The following is a 17,425-nucleotide window of genomic DNA, read 5'->3' as shown; positions in this document are numbered from 1 at the left end:
CCTTAAGATCTTATAGCATGAATGAGCCCCATAATGTACCCAAAGCACTAGATATACAGTACACAATAGTGTACTCCTGGAGTATGGATCAGCCCATCTACATAGTTTAATGTCAGGTGCCTGGAGAAGATATATGGGACACAGGAAAGCTGATCTGGTTTCTTAGAATTCACCCATGGGGGTGCCACCCCCAGCCTCCCATCAGTCTTGTGCAAGGCACAGGGGAGTGTGACAAAAAGGAGTCACAGAAATCGGGGTTGTACTATGGCAGAGCAGGTTAAGTTGTCACCTGCAGCAGCCAGCCTCCCATATGGGCACTGCTTCGAATCCCAATTAACACAGCTGGGAAAAGAGTGGAAGATGGCCCACGTGGCCCATGGGCTCCTGCACCATGTAGGAGACACAGAAGAAGCCCCTAGAACCAGGCTGCAGCCTGGTCCAGCCCTGATCATTGCATTCATTTTAGGACTGAGCCAACAGCTAGATACTCTTTTTCTCTCTTCTTGTCTTTCCTTCTCTCCCCCTAACTGCCTTTCAAATAAATAAATCTCATTTTAAAGATGTATTTATCTGTTTCAAAAAGTTACAGAGAGAGAGAGAAAGAAGGAAAGACAGAGATCTTCCATCCACTGGTCACTTCCCAACAGCCACAATGGTTGAGGTTGTGCCAAGCCAAAGTTAGGAGTCCAGAGTCTCTTCCATGTCTCTTATTGTGGGTGCAGGAACCCAAGCACTCAAATTATCCTCTGCTGCTTTCCCAGACGTAGCAGCAGGGAGCTTGATTGAAAATGGAACAACTGGGACTCAAACCAGCACCCATAGGAGATGGCAGCCTCAGAGGCAGTGACTTAACATGCAAGCCATAGCGTTGGTCCCTAATTACTTAGAAAAAAAGTCGGTCTCTGTGGTTTCAGGCAGGTTGCCCGACCTTAGTCTTGCTGTTTCAGTAGTAAAATGAGGATGGTCATGCCTGCCCCTGGACAAGGTGTGAGGATGGACGCGTGAGGCCAAGGACACTGCATCCAGCAGGGCATGATGGCATTTCAGGCCCTGGACAGCAATCGTCCAACGGGCACCATGTTCAAGACTATGCGGCACACCCACTTCACTGAGCTCGGCCATGACCTTGACTTCATCTCTGGGAACTAATTCCTTGATGAAGCCCTGTGCCAGCCTTAACCTCACTCCAAAGACCAGAGCTCCTAAGCAGCCCCACCTCCAGGAAGTCCTCCAGGCACCACACAGCCAGCCCCAGGTCCTGGCTCCTCCACCACTCTGGGCTTCACTGCCCTGGCCTTGGTTCTCATCCAGAACATGAGGTGGGGTGGGGTGCAGGGGCGGGGGTTTGTCAATACAAAGGCCATTTTGGCCCTCTCAGCCTAGAATCCTCCCCTCCAGGAGAGCCCCTTCTCAGCTGTGCACCTGTCCTCCTCCACGGCTGTCTCTGTCATCAATAGCAACACCTTTCTTCCATGATCATAGAATTGAAGATTATGTCCAACCTGGTTACATCTACCTTATCCATCCCACAGCCCCAGGACTGGCAAGTTGGGGTTCGGGGAAAGGAGGCCCTAGGCATGCATGCTCACTATTGGCTGTTCTTGTCATGCTGGTTCCCAGTCCTGGTTCCCACCCTACCATCTTTCCAACCATGGTGCCAATGTTGAAAGATAGCCAAGCACGGCCTCGCTCCCCAGAGGGCTCCCTATCCAGAACTGGGCATCCCTTCCCTGCCGCCAGCACAGTCAGCCACCTGGAGACTCTTCCAGGTGACAATGAGCAGAGTCATTTTTCTTAGTGTTCCTGGCAGATGCTTGGTAAACACCTATGACACTTGTTTATTTCCACTTGTCTTGGTAGGTCATCTCCAGGCCAACATAGACCCCGTCAGGGTATGCCTGTGCAAGTCCTATAGGCTTTGAGCCTTTGTCCCGGCTGGAGACACCTGCATGTGACCTCTGGCAGTCAATTCCAGGAGGCCCACAACCCCTAACCCCATCTGGAACCCAACTACAGAGCCCAGGTTATTGCTGATTGAGCTCACCCCCAGCTCCAGGTCCCTGGCTTGAAGCAGTGGGTTCCTTAGCACCTAGCCTTGCCAAACCATCTCAGTGTACAACATGCAAGGCCACAGTGAGACCATAACGTGTGATAGGAGCCTGGCCCAGACATGTGGTCCATTCATTTCCTGGCCTTTTCTCTACCTTTCTCTTATTGCCCATCCGAAGTGGTCATGAAAGGCTTCATGGAGGAGGAAGGCCCAGCTTGGGTCTCAGTTTTTGGGTGCTGAAGGGAGGCAGGGACCAAGGGTTATTAATAGGGACTGGCTTGATGGGCCTGAGGAGAGTGAATGTGATACAGACACCCAGCACCATGGTTGGGGACTACCTGACACCGGAAGGGGAGGGGGCCGGGGCCCGGGGCAGCGCCACCTCCCAAAATAGCTGGGGCACAAGCCTATATAAATGGCCATGCCCCCCTGCCCCCAGGCACACTTCCCAACAGAATCTCCCACCAGCCAAGCCTTCCTGTGTAGGCTCTAGCCCTCTGCCCCCACCCAAGGTGAGTGGCAGCTATTGAGGCGGGAGGAGGATGGAGGGAAGCTATGTGTGTGTGTGGGGGGGGGAGTGTTGAGATTACGAAAAAGAAACAGCCACATGTTCCATTTGCCAGGGACCCAGGGCTAGGGGGCAGAAAGCTGGACAGCTGCGGAATACAGGCCTGAGATGATGAATTCTTGCTGTCTCCATCCTGGCTCCTGTGAGCCCTACTGGGCAGCTCCAGGCCCCTGCTGGGCCTCAAGCACCCCATTTTTTAAACCAGAAGGGTGGAGCCACCCATACACAGACTGGTGATAGCCCATCAGAGGAACCCCGAGAACAGAAGAGGCAGGGGTCAAGAGGGCTGGTGGACCAACACTGGGTGGGTTACACTGTCTGGGGCTCTAGCTGGGAGGACTCAGTGGTGACCTTGGCTGTGGCTGCAGGGCCACTCAGGATTCTCAGGGAGCCGGCAGGTGCATGGACACATTGGTGCTGCACTGAGCTGGGTCCCTGACACTAGGAAGGGCCACAGAACTGTGTCACTTCTCTGCCTGCTGTGTGCCCTCAGACCCCTCCCCTGTGCTCTGCAGCCTCGGTGTTGTATTTTATCCATAGTGCATAATACGGGGGTCTCTCAGCTGGGCTAGCACTTCTCCAACCGGGCCGACAGAGGGAGCAGAGTCTACAGACATCACCCAACCCAGCAAGCAGCCCAGCTGGAGGCACGGGTGGCAGTAGCAACAGCAAGGGGCAGTGAAGCCCAGAGCAGCAGAGGGGCCTAGGGAGGCCTCATGTGCAGATACCGGGTCAGAGGCTCCAGTATCGGCACCTTGGAAGCCAATGGGTGGGCTGTGACCCAAAGGAGCTGACTCACCCAGAGGCGGGCGGCAGGAGCCTGCCTCGCCTAAGGTTTCCAGGGAGTGCAGCCAGCCAGGGCTGAGCCTGGAGAGACAGTGTTGACAGCGAGTGTCAGGGAATTTGAGCTTCTGAGCAGCTGGGCAGCAGCTCCTCGGTCCCCGCCCTAGCCCACCTGCTCAGTCGAGAGACTCCAGGTCCCCTCGCAAGGGGCCACTGCAGTCATCCTACAACAGGAGCAAAGGATACAGAAGCCCAAATACCATCAAGGTCACACTGGAGCTCAGAGAGGTTCCAGATCTAAAACCTAGGTCCCCCGACTCCCTGTCCAGTGCTCCTACGCCCAAGGGGTCGGAGCCTGAATCCTTGGGGGATCTAAAGTGCTGTGGGTAGTGAAGGTTGGGGAATGCGCAGGTGTATTTCAAGTAGTGGCCAGGAAAGGATTGAGGTGGGAAACAGGAAAGTGATTCTTAGGAAAGTCACACTAGCCAGAATAGGGAAAAGTGTTTGGATTGTATGTTGCTGCACAGGTGTGGCTGGGGCACCTGCAGGGGGCCCAGCCAGCAGCTGTCTCAGTCTCTGCCATCTCCTCCCTGGATCGGGTTTCTTAACCTCAGGCTCAAATTCTGCAGCATAAATTTGCATCAAGGACTGACGCCTTTGGAGCGTTGGAAGCCGGAGCAGGACCGAGAGGGGACCCTCCTAAGAGGCAGAAACCCAGATGGGAAATTCTGGCGTCTCTTCTGAATGTCCTGGACCTCAGGCAAACTCCGGACCCTACTGGCTGAGCGGGTGCCCCCTGAACTATCCTAGGATGGCCCCTTTCCCTTGCTGCCCCCCACGGCAGCCCCTGGGACCCCTAGGTCTGTCTCCGGCTGGGCAGCGCGGGAGCAGGTTAGGGTGGGTGCTGCACAGCCGTCCGGCGAGGACTGAGCCATTCCCGAGGCGTGCACGGAGCCCGGCACCCCTGGCGTCATGCCAGAACGGGCGGGTGGGAGGGCGCTTGGCGCTCGGCACTGCAGCGCTGGTCATATGAGCAGAAATGATGAGAAAAGCACTTTTTAATCTTTTCGCACTTGCTCTGTCCGCTCAAACAGTTGCAGGATGTCGATGACAGACTTGCTCAGCGCCGAGGACATCAAGAAGGCGATAGGCGCCTTTGCGGGTGAGCAACGCGCTGTCCTTCCTGCCCGCCCTCTCTTCTCATCCTCCATCCTCGCCCCCCACCTGCGCGGCCCCACAACCTGCGCGTCCTCCCTGTGCCACCCTCTGCTCGCGCGGGGTCGCTTGTGACTAACCCACGTCTGTGTAGGGGATGGGGTAGTGGGCGCGGAGTGGCGGTTTTCAGTGTTTCCAAGACTCGGTACAGGCGGGATTGGGTGCGGGAATGCCCTGTCCCAAGCAACGCAAACTTGCGGGTTCCGGCGCGTAGGGAGCACTGGCGGTGCGGGATCAAGGGTGGAGAGCAGGTCAGAAGCTGGACCTCCTGGGTCCTTGTGGGCGCCCGTGGAAGCACGTGGGGTATCTGCAGGTGCACCTGCCATCTGTCTTAGCGACCCTTTCCTTGACCCCAATTCTGGACAGGACTTTTCCCGCCGGACGCCACCGGCCCTCGCTCTTCTCCTACTCTTTCCCTCAGTTCCCCACCCTCGACTGTCCCAGTTCCCTCCCTAATGTCCTGAGACCCTTGTTGCCAGGCAAATGGGCTGTGGACAGGCGCGCGAGGTGACCTTCCCCAGCGGGCGCTCAGCAGTGCATGCCCAGGTGCCTGGCCAGAACCTGCAACTTCAGCCTCTTTTAGAGAACCAAGGGCAAGCTGGGCAGTCCCCTCTCTCTCTTTCCTAAGTCGGGCTGGGAGGCGTGCGGGAGAGGAAAGTGTGGTTGTGAGAGGATGAGGGCTTTGCCCAAGGTCACAGTGAGGTGGCCTCCAGGTGTCTGTCTGCCAACCTGGAGTCATAGGCACTGAGGGCAGCCTCACCTGTCTCCAGGTGAACCTGGGCTGAGGAAGAAGAATCCGACTCTGAAAGCAACCCCCTCCCCGCCAGCCACACACATGCACACAGTGGATCTTCACATCCTCTTTAGACCTCCCCCCACAAACAGAGCTCATGATCAGAAACGGGGGTGCCCGACAGGCTGCCATTCCCTCCTGCTTGGCGCCTTGCCCCTTGGGCACCCAAGCTCCAGGAAGTCCCCTCCCAGGGAGTCCTGGTACCCACACGCACCACCCTGAGCTGCAGAAGCAGCTTGGTGGGTCATCCTGCATAGCTTCCCCCATCTCATCAACAGCCTTCACGTGAACCTCTGGAATGGTGCCTGCACCAGAGCTGGGACCCCTGGGTCCTGTCCGCCTCCCTTCATCCTGTGACCTTGAGAGAATCTTGTCCTCTCTGTGGCCATTTCCTGGTGAACAGACTTGGACTGAGAAAGAAATTCAGCCCTAACCCCCGACCCCTGCTCCAGCTCTGCTCATCCCAGCTCCCGCTCCAGGCTCCCACTCCCACCTGACCACTGCCCCGGAGGTGCTTCTGTACCATGCAGGTGCAGTACAGGTGGGGATGGGGCGAGGCGGGTGTGGGAGCAGTCTCCTGCCCCTCGCAGTGTGACCTTGAATGGAGGCATCGCCTCCAATTGCCTGGGTCCCCTTAGCACCCTAAGGAGGTACATCCCTTCTCTTCCCCACCACTGGGTATGTAGGAGACTCCCTCACTCCTCACCCTTCCCCAGGCCCCTTTCTTTGCGCTCCCTGTCACCTGCCCCCCTCTTTCCTCCACAGCTGCCGAGTCCTTCGATCATAAGAAGTTCTTCCAGATGGTGGGCCTAAAGAAGAAGAGCATGGATGAGGTGAAGAAGGTCTTTCACATTCTGGACAAGGACAAGAGTGGCTTCATTGAGGAGGAAGAACTGGGGTAAACTGAGACTGGCAGGGACTGGGGCCTGGGGACAGGGACCGGGAGGGATGCCATGCCTAGGGCTCTGGGACACGGAGTAGAGGGCAGGGAGTCTTTTTGCTGCTTCCAAGTTCTCCCCAGACCTTCCCTCTCCCTGCACCCTTGACAGAAGGGAGGCGTGGGTGACCACAAGATAGTCGCCCAGGCTAATTGCTGCCTAGCACCTGGAGGTGGCTGGGAGAATAAAACCCTCAGCTGACAGGGTGACCAACTAGGTTAAATCATAGCCACTTAATATTGCTAATGGAGGGATGTTGCTTAATAATTGAACTCACAGACACACACAAGGGCAGAGCAAAGCAGTCAAGACAGACAGTGGCTCAATTGTCATTGATTTCCACATCTTAAAGGCACCTGCCACTACCCACCCAGCAGAGGTTTGTGCCCACAGGGCCAGTTTGGGGTGCACAACCATTCTGGGGGCCGAGGGCGGGGGCAGATCAAGAGTCCTTGTCACACAGCAGAGAAGGCAGCTCCAACTAGGAAAATGCAAAGCTGCTGCCGGGGGCTGCCCCTCCTAACCCTCTGGGTCACCCCACACCTGCCCTCCCAGCTGTCCCTCATGCCTCTTGCTGCCCAAGGATGCCTCGGATTCTGTGCAGACCAAGAGGAAGGGAGCCTTTTGAGTAGAGGTTCCCCACCCACCTTGTGTCTCCCCTAAACCATTTCTCAAGGCTGCCTCTAACTAGAACCTTCTGTTGCCCACCTATACCCGACTCAGGCACCCATAGCCACTCATGCATGCACAGGCTCAGGGGCTGAGCTCTCCCTGGGCCCCAGGCATCACCTCCCTTCACACCACTTTCTCTAAGTGTCCACTTCCGTTTTCTCCACCGCTGCGCCCACCACGTCTCACAGCCTCTTACGTCCTTGACCTCCTCCCCCTGCTGCCACCACTGCCACCCCAGTTTGTTGATGGTTTTCTGAGGTCCTCGTGCATTGTCACTTTGCAGCGCAGCCCTGCTACAACAATTTGAAATAAAGTGGGGGTTGACCCTCCACCAAGGACAGCTTGTCCCTTCTAGTCACCCATAGGGCATGGCCACAGACCATGCTGCCTGGTCCTGCACAGCTGCGCACATGCTCACTGCTTGCCACCAGCCCCAACCATCCCCTTCCCTGCGCAGATGCAAGCCCGCCCTCCGCCCCACATCTCTGCAAGGTGACCTTGGCCGGACTCCTGTCTTCCCTCCTCCAGGTTCATCCTCAAAGGCTTTTCCCCCGATGCACGAGATCTGTCTGCTAAGGAAACCAAGACGCTGCTGGCTGCCGGCGACAAGGATGGGGACGGCAAGATCGGGGTGGACGGTGGGTAGCCATGCTCGGGGCCCTGGGCACCCTGGGGGTGTTTGGATGCTACATGGCCTGAGCTATGTCTGTCACAGGCAGGGCAGTTAAGGAGACCCTCACTCCACAAGATTAGGAAGAAAAATGCCAACCCATTATGTCCTAAGACAGACAATGAAACAGTGATAGATTTTTTTTTTTAATTCGCACAACCCAGAAGGAATGGAGTTCTCTCTTTGTCCCTACAGAATAAGAGATCCAGGACATTGGAGAGTTTCCCTGCCCCTTGCCTAGCTTCCAGTCCCAGCTCTACCCCAACCCAACTGTATGACCTTGTTCACTCTCTCCCTACCCGAGCCTCAGTCTCCCTCCCATCTGTCCCCCAAGGAGGCAAGACCAGCTGACTCTTGCAGGGCCTCCAGCTCTCCTAGTCTCAGATTCCAGGCACGGAAATCCTTATCTCCTCCCCAGCATTCTGCTTGTCCTCGAGTCTCAAGTCTCCAACCCCGGTTGGGCTTTACTCAAATGCATCTTTCTTCCATGGGTGTCAGAGAGCCAGGAACCCACTAGGATTCAGAAAGCAGGATGTCTGAGCACTGACCAGGGGCTGCAGGCTGGCATCCAACCTCCTTGTCCTGCTAACCAATATCCTTGCCCCACACCCCAGCCATGCTGCCAATCGCGTGTCACTGCGCGTCCTTGGGAATGACTTCTATTGTGTAGGTGGGCAAACAGGCATGGTGGTGGAGGTCATGGGGGTGGAGCAGGGCTCTGGCTCTCTCTGCCTCCATCTGCTCCCACCAGCATTCTATCTGCATCCAAGAGAAAGCTGCGTGCAGGTGCTTGGCTTCGGGATTTAGGACCAGCCCTGCTGTTTGGTGGCTGTGTAACCTAGGACAGATCTCAGAGCCACTCTGGGCCTGATTTCTCATGCCTGAGCTGAGGCTGGTGGCTATTCCTGTCTCATGGGGTTGCTATGAGGAACAGATGCTATTCACCTGTCCTGTGCTAGAATAGTGTCTAGCAGGGTGGTAATGCTATCTGTGCATATTTGTTAACTTATAAACCCAGAAAGTGGGTCTCATCCATCCTGCTATCCCCAGGGTAGAGCCAAGAGCTGCCACAGGCGGGAGTGTCTTCAGCATCTGTCCCCTCACTCTGTCTCCTCTCTACCCCTCACCAGCTGCGCCCTTGACCCTGCCACATCCTCCTGCCCATTTATCACCTGCACATGATAAATGGGGAGTGCAAAAGCTTCTCAGATGTGCTCTGGCTGCTGGCGAAAATTCAGTGGCCACAGACACAAAATTGCTTGGGGGGGTGGTGTTGGGCACAAGGTCAGTGTACTCAAAAATTCTGCTTGTGCCCGACACAGGAATGGAAAATCTCAACCAAAGTCAGATGAGAGTGCCCAGCCACCTGAGGCCAGCAGGTAGCAGGGAGGTGCTTTGAAAGGAGCCAGCATGGAGGGGTGGAGGAAGGCTACCCTTGATGTTGCTAGTGGTAGGCAGATGCTTGTGACACTCCCACCCCCACCATTAGCTTCACCTGCAGCCTTGCCTCCCGCCCAGGTCCCAGACCTGCCTTGCGCTTTTATTTGGGGCCAGCAAGACATAGCTTAAAAGCCTGAGGCAGGGTCTTCAGGGCCAGCCATGCGTGGACAACCAAAATAATGCAGAAAAATCAGGGCATCCCCTGCTGGCCTACCTTCTTCCCTCTCTCCCTCCATCCCTCCCTTCCTGCCACAACAAAAGCCAACTTGGCCTTCCCCAGAGACCCCACAGACATCCACTGAAGCACCCCTGGTCAGCAGGTCAGTTGGAGGGAGGTACGGGTGAGCTGGCCCACCTTACAAAAGCACTGGGCAGCAGCTCCGTGCGCTTCAGCCTTCTCCCTTGTAAACTGGGCATGGTCCTGTGGGAATATTACATGCAACCCAGCACAGATCAAGGGCTCCAGAAATGGTACCTGCTCCATATGTCTGCACATTACTTGCAGTTCCACACATATGGACCCAAAGGAATGACCTTACCCAGAGTGAGCATCCCTTATCCAGAATGTTTGGGACCAGAAATGTGTCAGAGGCCAGCCACTCAGAGTTTGATCTTTTTGCTCAGCACTCAGTGTTTTGGATTTTGGATTTTCCGGATCATGGGCTGCTCAGCTTGTCAAGCGCAAAGAAGGAGGCAGCAGGTACTTCGAACAGAGTCAGAGGTCACAGGGCAGGGTTGAGGGGGATGGTGATCAGGCGAGGCACTGGCAGTCCCAAGATCAGTTGGCTGACCAGGAGTCAGGGGAGCACGGCTACCTAGGCACGTGATGTGGCTATAACCCAGGACTGGGCTCTTGTCCGAGTGTTACATTGTCTGACCTCATGAGGACACAGATGCCCATACAGCAAAGGGCAGATCAGAGAGTCCCAGGCCACACTGCCAGCAGGTGCCAGAGCCAAGATTAAACCCCAGGTGTGTGACAGCTTGGGCCAGGCTCGGGCCAGCCTGTGTGGCCTCCACTGAGTGACTGTGATTGGGGCGGAGCAAAAGGTAGTAGAAGCAAGAGATTTGAAAGGGGCAGTGAGCACAGCTCAGCCCAAGCTGGGCACCCACATTTCTGATTTTGAAGGTAGAAAGATGCAGCTACCCTCTCCCTCCATCCACCACTCAAAGGCAAGAAAAGTGGATGGGGTGGTGCCAGGCAGGCCCCTAGCAGGAGGAAGCACCCATTACAAGGCTCCATGGGGTGTGCCTAGAGCCTTCTGCAAGCTGGCAGATCAGAGCTCCACTCCCAGCTCTCAGTGAGCCCTGGATGAAGAAGGTATAGGGTCCTCTACCCTTCAGGGACTCAGTCTTTGAAACCAGGATCAAACAGCTAGCCCCTGCATTGCTTCTAGCTCTGGGACTCCGTGGGTGCCCCAAGGGGTAAACCTCCACATGCAGGGGCACCTGAGCACCAGTATCACCTTGCATGATGAGAACGGTGGCACCTGACACAGAGCACTTATACTGCTCCCAGCTCTGTGCTTTTCTCATTCACTCTCCCTGGCTAGCCTCGAGGTGGATGCTATTACTGTTCCCATTCTGCAGATGAGAACACTGAAGCTCAGAGAGTGCCTGAACTCCAGGGCTAGATCTGAATTTGGGTCTGATGTGCACCTGTGAAGCTTAGGGCATGTCTGCCATTAGATGGTTTTGTGTATTGACGTGTCGCTTGCTATTCTCTCTCTGACCCCAAAGTATCACCTCCGAGGGTCGGGGGCTTAGTCTGACCTCCACACTTGGCAGAGGGGCTGGAAGAATGGTGGAAGAACAGGAAACATTTGCTTGTGGTATACAGGAAGGAAGGAATGAGCCAGTGTCCAGCTCTGGGCATGCAGCCTAAGGAAGCTTTGCCCTGTGTCTAAGCAGAAGCCATGTGCAGGCTAAGATCGGGACCTCCCTTAGCAGGGGGGCTGGCACACAGCAGGTGCTGGATGTGCCTGGGGCCAGGGACTGCCTCTGCCCTCAGATCTGTTTGTCCTTTCTGAGGTGAGTGCTGTTTGCTGGGTTCCCCAGGGTCCCAGAAGAAAGGGAGGGGCCAGAAAGGCAGAGTTCTAATAATAACCCTTGGCAGTCCCACCTCTGGGGCAACTGCTTGCAGGAAGTGCTGCTGAGATGTTTATAGATGCGGTTCATTGATTCTCCCCAGCCACCCTGAAGATTGGTGCCAGGCTGCTCGGGGTGGGGGGTGAGGGTTAAGGCAGGAAAAGACAAGCGAGTTGGAAAGACATGGGAAGTTCTAGACTCCCTGCTGCAGGTGCCTCCTCAAGCACTTGTCCCTTATACCCAAGAGTCCACAAGGGCAGCTGGTATCAGAACCACAGGGTGGGAGAAGTACAGCTGTTTCTCCAAGTGGGACTAAAATGCTTGCCTTTCTAATGAGCTTCAGGTGGTACAGTTGAGGGCGTTGTGAGCCTTAAACATCCCTAGCACGTAGGTGCTTTGGTTACCTTCGTTTCTCAGGTGAGGAGACAAGGCAGAGGGCACTGATGGGTTAAGTCTCACTCGCAGGATCACCCAGTGAGTGGTTCAGCCAGTACCCTCTCCTAGCCTGCCTCGTGCCTCTGGTCTCCATCCTGGGGTCTGTAACTCACTGCACAACCCTGTTTACCCTGAAACCTGCCCTGAGGGAGGGGGATGCTGGTTCCATTTCCCTGCGCTTCAAGCCTCTTTTTAGCTTTTGCTCCCCCTGCTAACATAGTTCACAAGTACCACCCTGCAGTGGCTGCTCCACTCTCTCTAGCCTAGAGGCATTTGCCTCTTTGACTCCTTCTAGCAAAATCTATTCTGTTTCATCCTCAAGTAGCTTGTTAAGCCTGAGGGGCGGGTGGGAGCGATCGAGGAACAGCCATCCCACTCCACCCCATTCCCAATCCCCAAGCTGTGGCCAGCCTGGCACCTCAATCGGGCAGAAAACAGATCCCTCCCAGCCTTAGCTGTGACCTTGGCTTGTCTTTTCTTGGGGCTATGAAATACCCAGTGCTCAGAGTTGTCAAGTTGGGTTCAGCAAATGCTGCTGCCTATCAATGCTTCTGTATGTATGTTGCAACTAAAGCCTTGGGAAGTAGTGGGATTCCAGTCCTTAACGCAAAACACATTTCAGAGGGGAGAAAAGGAGAGAGGGAAGGAGGAGACTGCCCTGTCTGTAACTCCAGCCTGGCAGCAACCTCAGAGACTTGATTTTTTTAAGCCGTGATAGGGGCATGCATGCAGGGGCCAGGATCCTGAGGCTGCGAACCCCACCTGCAGATGGACAAACTGAGGCCCCGTTGATGTTGGATGCCAAAATCAACTCAGCAAATCCCTGACCGAGTGTGACCCTGGTCTCCTGACTGCACCAGCACAACCCGGGTTGGGCTGAGACTTTGCAGTTCACCGCGGTGTCTGTATTTAGCAATCTGCTCCTTAACTATTCCCGCGTGGACTTTGCCGAGCGCCTGTCCTGCTGTGCCAGATAAGCTTCGGCAAAGGCGGGGAGGCAGCGCTGCTTATGTAACCAGCCCCCTGCAAAGTGGAGCAATGTCAGGGTCCGGGAAGGGTGCCTGCTATCCTTTGCCCCCCCAGGGCTGCATCTTGAACAGGAAGGGGAGGGGAGAGGAGGGGCAGGACAAGGCTGAGTGACTTGCATACTTGAAGGAGGAGGTACCCCTGGCACAAGCAGTGTCTGAGTTAGCATTGTACTGGCTGAGCCACTTCTGGCCTCAGTCTTTCTGTAAGTAGAATGGGCAGAGGCAAGCCAGCAAGGATGAAGCACAGTAGCACACGGGGCAGCACCTGGCACCAAATGAGGTTCCAGAACTGTTTACAGTGCTTCCTTGCGGCTGCCTGGCTTAACCCTGAATGACCCTGCGCCCCGTCCTGGATAAGTGATCTCTGCTTGCAATAGTAATTTGTAAGAACTCGAGCCGGGAGCTATTTAGAGGCAAGGCGATAACCCAGGAGGCTGGTGCTGCTCGGATCCCTGGTGCAGAGGCCCCAGGGGAGAGCATCCAGCCGCTGACTCAATGACCGGCTCAGTTTCACTCCAGGCCATCAGCGTGTGCTGGACCCACCTGTCCATGACTTCTATATTTGTCCAATCTCCACGGCACTGGCCTGGAGCAGACCTAATTAGGTTAATTTCAGTTTCCTTAGGGGAAAGGAAAAAATAAGAGTCCCTCCATCTTCTCAACTGCCCCCCACCTTGGGTTCTTTCTGATTGGACAAGGAGATGTCAGTCTGCCCATCAGTAAGTAAGCATGGGGGGGCCTCTGGCTGTACCGGTGGTGCTGTGTGGGCATATCTGGCAAGAAGGAGGTTCTGGAACCCTCCAGAGGAACCTGCTCTGTGTTAAGCCCATGATTAGAATTGATCTGTGTTTCCACTGTGCAATGGGAGCTGGGTACTAGGCACTTCCTGTTATTCCATGGAACTTTCATTGCTACCCTATGGGGAGGTAGCCTCCATATACCCATTTCACAGATGAGGAAATTGAGGGTCAGAGCCCTATATTCCATGGACTAGAATTGAGATTCCCACTCAGATGGGATGGAACAGGTCCGCTGACTGCTGCTGAGACTTCGCTGTCCCTCGTGGTTTCAGCCTGTTGGTGGTTATTGCTGTCATTTCAAAGCTTCAGTCTGTGTCAGTTGTGCAATGCAGGTCCTAGGTGGCTGGGACTGGCACTCATAAACCACCTACTGTGTGCCTGCCATCTTCCCCATAGCAAGTGCGCATTGTTGCACTCACTCTTTCAATGAACAAACTGGGGCTTAGGGAGGTAAAGGAGTAACCTTGGTTGCCTCCACCAAGTAGTACTGGCAGGTTGCAGGTAGGTGACAGGGTGAAGTCAGGAAGTGGTGCCCCTCATAGGAGCCCTGCCAGTGCCCGGCAGTAGGCAAACATCGACTAGGGCAGGCTTCAAAATGGCCTGTGGCATAGAAACATCTAGATTTCAACCACTACCAAATGCAGAATTAGCACTGGCTCCTGTGAGAAGCCCAAGAGGTAGGTGCCACCCTGGCTCCATTTTACAGATGAGTACACCGAGGCACAGTGAGACGGCAGGTCTACCTGAAGTCACAGAAGCAAGGAACTGACCCTCAGCTTGTTCTCTCCAAAACTCCAAGGCAAGGGGTAGAAGCTAGAGTGACTTCTTCCAGCCCAGATGCCTCCCGGGGTCCTGTTGGCATGTGTGTGCAGCTGACTGTCCAGGACTTTGCTCGTTCACCCTTTTGCCCTTCCCAGAGTGAGCCCCACGAGGCTTGGCAGAGGCACCTTGCAAGGGCTGTGGGTTAATTGCCTGGTGTCTAGCAACTCTGCCCTGGGGCAGACAGAAAGGGACAGAAAAGGTGCCCTTTGCCCTCAAGCTGTCTCCAAGTGCCCCCATCTCAGTTCAGAGGGGACAAAAGTGGAATCTTGTGATCTCTGCACCAAGCCAGGGACCAGGGACCCTGTGACCTCCTGACTGGTCGAGGGCCAGCCCAGATTCTGATTTCAGAGGACTTTGAGCCTAACTACCACCACCTCCACCACCGTCATCCCCACCCCAAGTCCAAAACAGCCTCGCATACCTGGACCCCAGCCTGCTGGACTCCTACCCCTGGGCAGGTCCTCGCCGCCTCCCCTGACCCCTTATCCTGACTGTACTCAATCTCCAGTGAGTTGTTCACGGTCCAGGGGTTTGCAAGGTGAGGGGTCAGGGTTAGAACCCTTTCTTTCCTGCCACTGCCAGAGCAGATGTGGGCCACCTGTCTTGCTTCTCCATGCTGGATTGGGACAGTCCAGGAACCTACACAGGGAAAGTGTGCCATGCTGGGAGGCAGGCAATGTGCAGGCTCTACCTAGAGCAGCCTCTCTGTGCTCCTGTAGGGATGTCTGGAGACCAGAGGCAACTTATTCCAGCCTCCATTTACCCATCTGTGAAATGGGAATCACCTCACTCACTTGCCAGGGCTGTTGTGAGAATTACACGAAATACGGCAGTACTTCCTGAGCCCTGGGAAGGACTTGCGGGCCCTCCTGTCCAACCTCCATCTGTCCCTCCATCCATCCATCCCTGGTTCACGCACACCTGCCATGGGGTGGAGTTAGCTGCTGGAAGATCCGTGGCGGTGGAGATGCAGCCTCACTTGCCTTACAGTGGTTTGCGTTCTCTTCTGGGAGAGGCCGACCCAAAACAGTGAGTCTACCAGTAGGATGGCCCCCAGTGAGTGCTGAGTACCACGCTTTCAATAAGAGGGGCAGACGTGACAGTCACAGGAGCTGGTGCCTGTGCCCCTGAGCCTAGACCAAAGAAGGTCGGGGAGCCCTGGACAGGCAGGCTGTGTCCACTGTGCGACCAGGGCCAAGCTGCAGAGGTCCTGGGTCTGAGATTTCCCATCTGTGAGCATAGACAGAGTATGTCTACCATGGGGTCATTGTGGCCAGAGGCTACAACTGTAAGCCACATCTGGGTGGGTCGCTAATAGCCCCTTCCTGACTGTCAACATGGATGCAAATAGCTAGAGTTCCAGCAGTGAAGGATGTCCCGGGAGAAGCCTGGCTGTGGCAGTGGTCCTGTGAGTGTCCGGGGCCTGGAGGCTGAGAAAGTAACTGGCTGGAAGCCTGGGGTTGGGGTGGTGGGTTGGAGAGAAGTACAACTCAGGGACATGAACTTGCACCCAGCCAAGGCCAGACAACTCCTGAGAGGCAGTGTGTGTTAATTTCAGGTCATTTCTGGCTTCGAGACTCTGTGGCAGAGCACACGATGGAGGCTGGGACATTCTTCCCACCCTGTCTCACTTCCCGGCTCCGCCAAACCCTGAGAGCAGCTTTCCTCCCCACTGGACTCAAGGGTCCATCAAGGATCCAGCACAAAGCAGGGCATGGCAGGGAGAAGGTGCCGTAAGCTGTGGCCTGGGGTCACCCCCAGGCCTTTCTGAAGCCATTTCACACTGTCTTCACTTGTGTCCTTCCCAAGGAATGACTCCTGTCCTCTCTACCCACTCCACGCAGGCAGGTGCATTTGCCAGCAAATGGAACCAGGGTTAGCTGGGAGCTCCCAGCTCCTGATCTGCCCACATCATGAGTCTATATCTCTTCGACTCAGGACACAACATCTCAGAGATGCTACTGTGCACACTGGCAGGCCCCTTGTCCTTTCTCATCCCCTGGGGATGAAACAGCAGAGAAGTCCAGGAAAGCTGGACTGTGAGCCTTGGCTTTATCCACCAAATAGGCCCGATGGTCAAGTGCACCTTTTAGGAGCTCGTCAGCATCAGGTGAGAAAGTCTGTAGCTGTGCCTGGCACAGGGTCAACAGCTAGACACTTCAGCTACCAAGGACTGCAGTCATTATTAAAAGTAAACGTGTGGATAGCGTGATGACATCAGAAATGTAGTAACATCCATATGCTTATCTCCTTTCATTTATTCATTCATTCCCCCTCTCATCAATTCCCTCTCTCCAGCTCTCCCAAAGCACTCGCATGAACCAAGAGACAGCACTGTGCGTGCCCAGTATCATGCCCAGTGTCGGGCCCTGCGTTGCACCTCAGACTCACCTCCCTTTGTGGTTTTCTTTTGCAGAGTTTTCCACCCTGGTGTCCGAAAGCTAAGAGGCGCTGGCAGCCTAGGCCCTCCCACCCACCCTGCCCCAGATGCCCCACCTCAACCCCTCTTGCACTTCTGTTTGATTTGTTTATGTGATTTTTTACTCCCCTGACCCTCTGTGGCCCTTGAATCACACCCCATTCTTCTGAAAAATGCTGGAGACACAATAAAGGCGGTACCAATCAGACTTTCTCTCTACTCAGGAGACCAGGGCTGGCTCTCCAGACTCACCTGGGGGTACGGGCAGGAGGCTGGGGGACCCGGGAAAGTGCTGAACACTACTCTGCACAGGTTACCCACCGGATCCTTGAAAACACTCCATAAGTTATATGAGGAAATTTTAATTTTACAAGTGCAAAAGCTGAGTACTGGAGAGGGCAAGTGATGTGTCTGAGTGATGTGTCAACGAGGAGTTGTTGGTGCTGGGAATGTAAACTGATAGTTGGTGGATTGATGGGTGATGGATAGGTGGATGAGTGGGCAGATAAGTGGATAGGTGAGTGGATGGATGGATGGATGGTGGGTGGATGGACAAATGCATAAATGGGTGGGTGGATAGAGGGTGCATGGGTGGATGCCCAGTAGGCTTTGTTAACTCAAAGTAATATAAGCCAAAAAGGAAGGGGAAAAAGGGCCTTGATTGGCTTTTGTCCTGAGCAGTCAAGAGCAGCTGTTCTGGAATA

At 55.1% G+C, this 17,425-nt stretch overlaps 1 protein-coding gene across 1 annotated transcript; it reads left to right on the top strand.

Moving 5' to 3' along the window:
- The first annotated feature begins 4,412 nt into the window (after positions 1-4,412).
- On the top strand, positions 4,413-16,776 carry PVALB (parvalbumin). Its single transcript, XM_040991041.1, has 4 exons — positions 4,413-4,563; positions 6,175-6,307; positions 7,548-7,657; positions 16,719-16,776. The coding sequence occupies exons 1-4, from the start codon at positions 4,503-4,505 to the stop codon at positions 16,745-16,747; spliced, it is 333 nt and encodes a 110-aa protein (XP_040846975.1). The 5' UTR covers positions 4,413-4,502; the 3' UTR covers positions 16,748-16,776.
- The last annotated feature ends 649 nt before the right edge of the window (positions 16,777-17,425 follow it).

This window comes from Ochotona curzoniae, unplaced genomic scaffold (genome assembly GCF_017591425.1).
Source record: "Ochotona curzoniae isolate NIBS_2020 unplaced genomic scaffold, NIBS_Ocur_1.0 contig_1014, whole genome shotgun sequence".
NCBI lineage: Eukaryota > Metazoa > Chordata > Mammalia > Lagomorpha > Ochotonidae > Ochotona > Ochotona curzoniae.
Note: the sequence above shows the minus strand (reverse complement) of the source record. Positions and strands in the feature narration are given on the sequence as shown.